Consider the following 8,682-nt stretch of genomic DNA (forward strand, 5'->3'; position numbering starts at 1 on the left):
AAATTAGGAAACACTGAGCTAGCATTAGTGTGGCAAACCTAGTCAGCTTTTCCAAGTCTAGCCCTGACTGGATCATCCATGACCGATTGACAGCATAAAGGGAGACCATGCACCCACGTTTTTTGTTGGTTTGGAAAGCAAGTGTAATAAATACTTGGAGTGGGCATGGGGAAATGTATTGGAGTAAAAAGTAAACTTTGTCTTTAATATTGTAGTGGAGTAGGAGTAAAAGTAAATGCAAACAAAAAATACTCAAGTAAAGTACAGATCCCCGAAAAAAATACTTAAGTAAAGTAACAAAGTATTTTTTCTTCATTACTTACCACCTCTGATTTATATACTTTAACCTTAATTACTACACTAATTGTAATATAAATAAGAAAAATATTAGAAGAAAAATATTTTAAGTGGTCATCAATGGACCATAATTATTGCACAAATAGTAGGCCTATTTAGTACCAAAATATCTCCTCAAAATATTCAATAAATATTATTGAACTAAAATATAGAACATTTATTTAATTTAAAAATAGTTAAGGGGTGTAAGGTCACATTTGACCATCAATGAGTATGAGTGTGACCATTTAGTAAGGAATACCTGAGGGCTAAATACAAGAAAAACATTAACATTAATGTTAACAATGTTGCAGCTCCATCACTCTCCATAATAAAATTATACTGTAAATGTGGTTGACATAAGAATCAATGCACACTATGCTGTACTGTTTACCTGTATAGTGAAGCTGTTGTCTATCCGCTTAAGCTAGTCAAATGTATTGACAGCACTGGTTTGTTTAGAACTATTGAGAGCTCCATGAATCACGTGACCGTGCGCTGCCGAGAGATGAAAGCATGTCGCAACTCTGTTTTTCAACTGTTATGCCACATTAAGTGCGCCAAAATGGTATTTATTGTTTGAATTTCGTATTAAAACTTTTAAAAAATTAAAAGCTTACATTTTGTTCCATCTCAAAAGCAGGTTTGGCAATTTGCCTTGAGATTTACTTGGGCAGAGTGAGACCGTGAGACAGAGCCTGAAAGCCTGTGTGTCACGCGCAATGCGTGAGAGTTGGCAATCCTGTATATATGATGGCTTGCTGATCTTACCTGGCTTCACTCGAAGTCCCCAGAACACCAAAGACTTCTAAAACCAGTCAGAAGATCAAAACGTTTTAGGCTGTTCAGTGTTTATTCTATTTCACAGGGGATTTCTCTGTGAAGGCCTACTGTGGTGTCTGATCCATTAAGCAGCATTTATGGATTGAATCCATAAAAGAAACATTAAAAAACTGAATCTGAGTATCACCTGCCATTCTTTATGTGATATCGGATATTAGAGACCAAGATTCTGATGGGCTAAGAACATAATCACATATTCATCATCATGTAGAATTTTTTAATATCCAAAAAATGTATTAATGTTTAAACACACTAAACAAAATTTCAAATAAAAGTGTGTGTGTGCGCATATATATATATATATATATATATATATATAAAATAAAAAAAAATAAAAAGAGCAGAATTGTCAGAATTCAGTCATTTTCTTATGTGTGTCTGCTTTCTTTTGCTCTCTCTGGATGGACTGTTCCTGAGCCTTTAGCTGCTCCAGCAACTGGCGGGAAGCAGTGAGCTTCTCCTCTATTCGACTGACCACTGTAGCATCCCTGAGGACAGAGAGAAAAGAATGACTTGAAGAAACTGAGAAAGAGACAAATAACAGTGAGTGTTGGGGAGTAAAAAACAAACAAACAAAAAAACTAAAACTAAAAAGTAGTAATACGGCTAACTTCACTTTTTTGATAGTAGTGTGACAATGGCTAACTAACAGCAAAAAACTGGAAAACTATTTTATGAGCAGCTTTATGGCAGAGCAAACAGAGGTAATCAAACATGCTCTCCAAATTTTTTCCCCCCAAAATGTCTGAAAAACAGTACTTCAAAATTCACAGTACTCATAAAATAGTAGGCAAGTACCACTCGATGACCTACTACTTCTGGCGAGATTCTGAGTGTGCATATGATAGATACTTTACTATCCCATGAGGCCATGGGAGAGGATATGTGAACGACAGTGAATTAAGCGAAGCAATTGTGGTCGGTAACATGGCAAATGTAGTATGTCCAGATTACATTCATATTACACACATTGATACTGTATAGAACATACTGTTTTAGCGGTTGGGAAGTAATTACTTATTCTAATTAAGTACCTACTCAAGAGTATGTGATTTCAGACACAGCCTGATTCATATGTGTTTGTTTGGACAACTCGATTTAAATTCAGCTTCATGCTGTGTGTTTTCAACACACTTGTATACATAAGGTGATTTGGAATTATTTAAATATTTGAAATTATTTGTTCAATTGAAGTAAGGAAAATAATTTGTATGTCCATATGTCCCCAAACAGCTTCACATTTTCAAAAGAGTAATATTGAGAAGGAGGGGGTGATGAAAAGGGAAGATAAAACTGTCTGGGTGCAAAAGAAAGTGAGGAAAGTATACCTTCCATTTCGTTTACTAAGAGACTTAGTGAGTTGCTGGATCTCTTTCTCCACTTGAGCGACTTTCTCTGTGGCCTGGAACAGACGAACATTCAGTGAACGTTTGATGCTCTTTCCGCCCCTGTAGGCCTCTGCACCAGTGACGGATGAGCTTGATGAATGAGATGCAGGCTGAGTTCCATCGCCAAGCTTAGAGTTCAGGAAATCAAAAACATTGTGGCGTGTTGATGTGGAAGCCTTCTTCTTCCTCTGTTTAGCCTTAGGTTTACGTGAGGCTGGGTTATCCTTAGCGATAGCGGCTGCAGTCTTTCTCTGAGTGAGCTCAGCACAAATGTCCAATGTGCGGCCTTTAGGAAGAACCACTGCCTGAACTGGCTCTACACGACCAGAGAGGGTTTTCCCCAAACCTATGCATACACAGAGACACTAGCTACAAATGCATGCACAAGACAGAAACATCAGTTCGGATGGTTTTTAGACTGATGTCTGTTATGGTCACCTACCTTTACCAAGTTCATAACCCATTTTCAGCAAGAGCTTGGAGCCAATGCCACGTGTGTGAGCCTCCCAACCGCAAAACTCTGCACTGTTTACCTGGGCCATATCCTCCTCTAATGATGTTAATACTGTAATGAGATACAAAATCAACTTGATATCAACAATACCCTGATAATGTGTTGAAAAGCTGTATTTGTGTACCAGTGAATTCCAGCAACCTACACCTACATCTGGGGCCATATTCACAAAACATCTTAAGGCTAAAAGTAGCTCCTAACTTGCCGATTTAGGAAAAAACATTTTTGGACTAAGATTATTTCACAAAGCATTTTAGCACTAAACCCAGCTTCTAAATCTGTGAAAAGTTAGAGGTAGTCAAGGGAACTCAAGGGAAGACCAAATCACAAACAATCCTAAAATGTCTGTTGCCGGCAACTTGCTTCAGCAATCCACCCAAAGACACTGTACACCAGGGTTCCTCAAATCTTACCCTGGAGGGCCAATGCGCTGCAGAGTTTAGCTCCAACCCTAATCAAACTCACCTACCTGTGATTTTCTAATGAACCTGAAGACTTTGATTAGCATGTTCAGGTGTGTTTGACAGGGTTAGAGCTAAACTCTGCAGGAAAGTGGATCTTGTTTGAGGATCCCTGCTGTACACCATTGAGGCAATAGATCTTTGGGTGCAATCTGCGATGACATAGAGGTTTATTTATGTACAGGCAATATGCATTGAATGATGGAGAATAAAACATTGCAGTCAAGTTGAAAATAATGCATTATCATCTGCGCCAGTAGCCTTGTGGGTAGTTTGGGTGACCCGAGTTTGAGTTTTGGCTCGTGACGTGGTCGCTTCTTGTATACCAGCTGTCCTATCATAATAAAATAAATAAATAAAATTAATAGTATTAGAATAGGAACCAACTGATCAACCAATCACTATGTGCATAGTTAGAAAGTGTGTTGATATCATCCATAGCAACGAGGTCAACCCCACCCTTTCTCTTAGCTGAAGACTTCTTTCTACTCCTTAGTAAAAGTTGTTTGTGAACAGGTTTTAAGAGGAAACTCTTACTGCTATTTAGGAGAACTTTTAGTGGCAAGATAGAATGTTTGGTGAATACGACCCCTGATCTAATAACTGTTAAACGGCAGGTAGACATGTTAATGTGGGGTTAATTCATCTGACCCTTGAATTGAGCTTATATTTTTTTTAATTATTCAGCAAAAAGTCAATGTTGCTTAACTGGAAACAGTTAACATGCACACTGACATTCTTTTAATTGTAATCTGATCACAGATGGGCAAATCTCGCAATAATAAATCCAATCTGCACTTTAAAGGCAACAATTATTATAAAATATAATTTCTAATTGTTATATTTTAGCACCACTAAGATTTCTTACATAGTGACATGTTTTTCATGACAATTAAGAACATTTTGTCACCAAGATTTCCAATTACTGTAGTGCATGATGTATTTTTGTAATTAAAATTTTCATTGTAGATTCACATTACTGTAATACAGTTTTTTATACAATAAACATAACTGTTCAATACTTTGGGGTCAGAATTTTTTTTCTTTTAAATAAATTAATACTTTCATGCAGCAAGAGTACATAATATTGACCAAACATAACAGTAAAGATATTAATGTTACAAAAGATTTCTATTTCAAATAAATGCTGTTCTTTTGAACTGTATATTCATTGAAGAATCCTGAAAAAAATTTACAGTTTCATAATTCAATACATTCAAAATGTATAATTGTTTTCAACATTATTTCTTAAGCACCAAATCAGCAAATTTGAATGATTTCTGAAGGGCCATGTGACTAAAGACATTCACACTAAGTGCATTTATGTGGAATAAATGCAGCCTTGGTAAACATAAGAAATCTTACTGACTCTTGTAACTAAGAACTGACTCCAAACTTTTGAACAGTAGTGTACAGTATATTACCATGATGTACAAATACTTTAAATATAATATTTTTTACATGCAGCGATGAGAATGAGAATTGAGGGGAATGTGCTTATTTGTAATGACAATTCTGTCACTAAAAATATGCTTTGTTTTTTGTTTTGTTTAAAGCTAAACATAAGAAAAAGAAAAAAAAGAAAAGAAAAAGCGCACCATTCTACTTCCACCTCCTTCTTTTGTTTTATGGTAATTTACATAACCTATTTGGAGGTAGTGCAATCATTTTTACGACCTTTTCGTTTAATAAGTATTCTTTATTCACTAAGAATAAGGATTATATTTTGTTTGATGCTAATTAATTGACTGCAGATCCAGGTGTGAGATGACAAAATAAATAATAAATAATAAATATATTTGAATTTAATTCAAATTTAAATATTACCTTGCTGTAATAATGCTTTAGAAATAATTTATGTTTTATATTATATAACTAACTATATAACAAATTTAGTTACAATAATATAACTATATAGATTATATAATAAGCATCTGAATACCTTTTAGGCAAACTAACCCTGGATTCATGAGCTGCTCTGGAGCAGGTTATGTTCAGAGAGTGAGTTGCTATGGCTGCTTACATACCCTGAAAGTTACCTCCGTTTTTGGAACCAAAAGTTGAGGTTATCCGCTTACTTACTCTTAAACATACCCGGGTATGTCACATAACCTGCTTTCTGGAATAACCCCCTGGACAGTTATTTCAAGAGATTCACATGGATATATTTTCCTCAGACTGTGTTCCAGTATATAATGTACAACTCAGGGAATGGTGAATTATTAAGCACCTTTAGCATAGCCGACATCACACTGATCATCCTCAGAGTCCGACGAGGAAGAGGAGGAACCATCATCCTGACGAAGAGGAGGAATGATCCCATCAGCCTCCAGCACAGCCTCTTTCAACAGCAGTGAATCAAATTTCACTGTGTAAAAACCACCTTCAATCTCTGGAAACAGTGAAGCAGAATGTCTAATGCACGCTTGTAATGTCTTGCACTGTTTTACTAGATCAAGTTAATGTACTGTTGTGTTTTTGTATAGTCTATGTTTGAAGACGCAATTTTCCATGAAATCTGCCCTTGGGGATCAATAAAGATTCTTCCTCTGTCTTGTAAATTGTGGGGAAGGTAACAAATAAATTATATCATGCAGCAATATCTGTTCTTGCTTTTGTTTTTGTTGGTGGTGGTAAAGCAACTCTGGTATTGTACCTGATATTCTGGCTGGATACCAGATGCCATCTTCATGCTTGGCCAAACACGCAGAGCCTGACTCCATGTTACTGATGTCAGCCTCCACGAAGTCTCTGAGCTCTGATACATACACCACCTCACCATGAGAGAACCTGACACACACACACACACACACACACACACACACACACACACACACACACACACACACACACACACACACACACACACACACACACACACACACACACACACACACACACACACACACACACACACACACACACACACACACACACACACACACACACACACACACACACACACACACACACGTCATGATGGTGTGTCAAGATAAAAATTATCTTTTTAAATATCAGATTTTTAAAAAATGAAAAGACAGTAAGATTAGTTTGTTAAAATGCTTTGTGGTGCCCCTCCCCCATTTTTAAAAAAAAAGTAATTATTAAATGTATGATATTTATATAAAAATACTTTCACCTAGAAAAAATAATTAAGCTTTATAAAAAAAATATATATAAATATATAAATGGTTTTATATAAATTATTATATATATAAAAAACTTTTACCTTGAAAATATAATTAAATTTTTTATTTAAAGAAATTATATTTTTGTTTAGGTAATTAGTACAATTATTTTTTTTTAAAAATGTTTTACCTTGAAAATATAACTAAATATAACTATACTAAATGTATTAACATTTAAATTATTCATGATATAATATTAATTAAATATACAATATTTATTTTTAAAAATAATTTTACTTACTATGAAAATACATATTAAGATGTGTAAACTCACACGTATTAAGTGTAAGGAAAACATATCTTTACTTTTAACTTGATGTAATTTATTTTAAACTTGTTGAGAATGGTGTAAAAGTTTTTCAAAACCATATTTTTTTTCAAATGTTTACCTCTGTGGACATTTTTATATCTGGCTGTCAAAAAAAATCTAAATGGTCTCCACAGATTGCATACCAAGCTTACATTAAACATGACAAAAATGAGAAAAAGGGAAAAAGAAGAACTCATAAAAAGCAGCACCTGCAGTTGTCCATGAAACGGCACTTGCCCTCAAGGAAGAAACCGCAAGGTTTCATAGATTTGTTTGTGGGATGAAGGTAAAGCACCCGGACTTGAGCCTCTTCTCCTTCTGGTTCTTCAGGGCAAACCACCATGGCGTTATGATACTCTAGGGTTCCCCATGAGGTACGGTAAGGAGCACATACCTTGGTTCCACTTAAATCCTCCTCTTCCTCTTCAGGTTCAGTGTTTTGATTTACCTTACAGTTTTCTGACAGTTCAGCATTGAAAGCAGCAAACTCATCATCCAAAGCCGTTTGTTGAGTAACCGATGTGGGATTTTGGTTTGTCGAGGGCTCCTCCAAAGAGGCCAGCAACTGGCTTTTCCTGACAGACAGCAGGCTGGATTCTGTCAGCTCAATGAGCTGCTGCAGGTCCTCCTTTAGCTTCAGCAGGTCAGCCTGCTCCGCTGAGCCCAAACCAGCAGATAATGCCACATCCACCTGCTGAAGCTGAGCGCTGTAGGTCTTGATGGCTTCTTCCAGACTGCTTTCATCCATAGTGAGGATCAGGCGCTTACATGACAGGAGCTCAATGTAGAAAAACTGCAGGAATAGCAGGCAAATAAAGGGCTCGTGCAAACGTACAAAACAGTACACTTCTAAGTTCTTACAGATTTCAAAATCAGCTCCTTGTTAAAAAAATTCTGATGTTCGTGGGTTATATATTATATATACAATATCTCATGAGTGTGGTGTGGAAAATGTAATGATGCCGGTTAGCTTTAAAGCTACGTTAGAGAGCCCAATAGTTGGCACTCTCTAGCTAGTTTCCTGCTATCGTAATTCAAATAACACGGCTTTACGTGTGTACCTGCTAAAATGGTTAAAAACCAGACTCACGTTTTAAATCTTCCGTTGATAGTGTTCATAGCATTGTTTTGTTTCTGTTTGGACAGCCGGGAAACACTGCAGCTCACTGGGAGTCACTCAACTTTGAACTCTCTTTCGTCATCGGCCAGCGCTTCGGCTCTGAGCGCTTCCTACCGTGGACATATCTATGCTTCCTACATCCTATTTCAGCGCATGAATTACATAAAAAGAAACGGGCTCTTTGCAAACCAGCTTTTTTAAGTTTTATAAAGGACTTAAAATTATACATATACCCACACTAAAAAGTGCTAAAACCACTGAACCTTATGTAGGATTTTTTTTTTAATGTCTGGCGGCTTTTGTTGATAATAATGTGACTGTGTGTATGCCTCTTGTTCTTGTGGCATACCGGTAATAATAATAATAATAATAATAAATCAGTTTATCAATTTAACTTTGTATTCAATATTTTGTTTTGAATTGCTTACATTACAATTAGCCTACATTACTTACTGTGCTAAAGGAAAAGTTCCCATGGAAAAATATCACAAAATACAAAATATTACTCATCCCCAGAAATTC

General features: G+C 36.0%; 1 protein-coding gene across 1 annotated transcript; it reads right to left on the minus strand.

Annotated features, from left to right (window-relative positions):
- Positions 1 to 871: 871 nt before the first annotated feature.
- On the minus strand, positions 872 to 8,231 carry zgpat (zinc finger, CCCH-type with G patch domain). The gene is made up of 7 exons (XM_079845105.1): positions 8,131 to 8,231; positions 7,250 to 7,833; positions 6,199 to 6,332; positions 5,773 to 5,934; positions 3,010 to 3,132; positions 2,508 to 2,913; positions 872 to 1,667 (listed from the first exon to the last, which is right to left on the minus strand). The coding sequence occupies exons 2-7, from the start codon at positions 7,786 to 7,788 to the stop codon at positions 1,529 to 1,531; spliced, it is 1,503 nt and encodes a 500-aa protein (XP_079701231.1). The 5' UTR covers positions 7,789 to 7,833; positions 8,131 to 8,231; the 3' UTR covers positions 872 to 1,528.
- Between the last annotated feature and the right edge of the window lie 451 nt (positions 8,232 to 8,682).

The sequence above is a fragment of the Gobio gobio genome (assembly GCF_949357685.1).
Source record: "Gobio gobio genome assembly, chromosome: 19".
In the NCBI taxonomy this organism is placed as follows: domain Eukaryota; kingdom Metazoa; phylum Chordata; class Actinopteri; order Cypriniformes; family Gobionidae; genus Gobio; species Gobio gobio.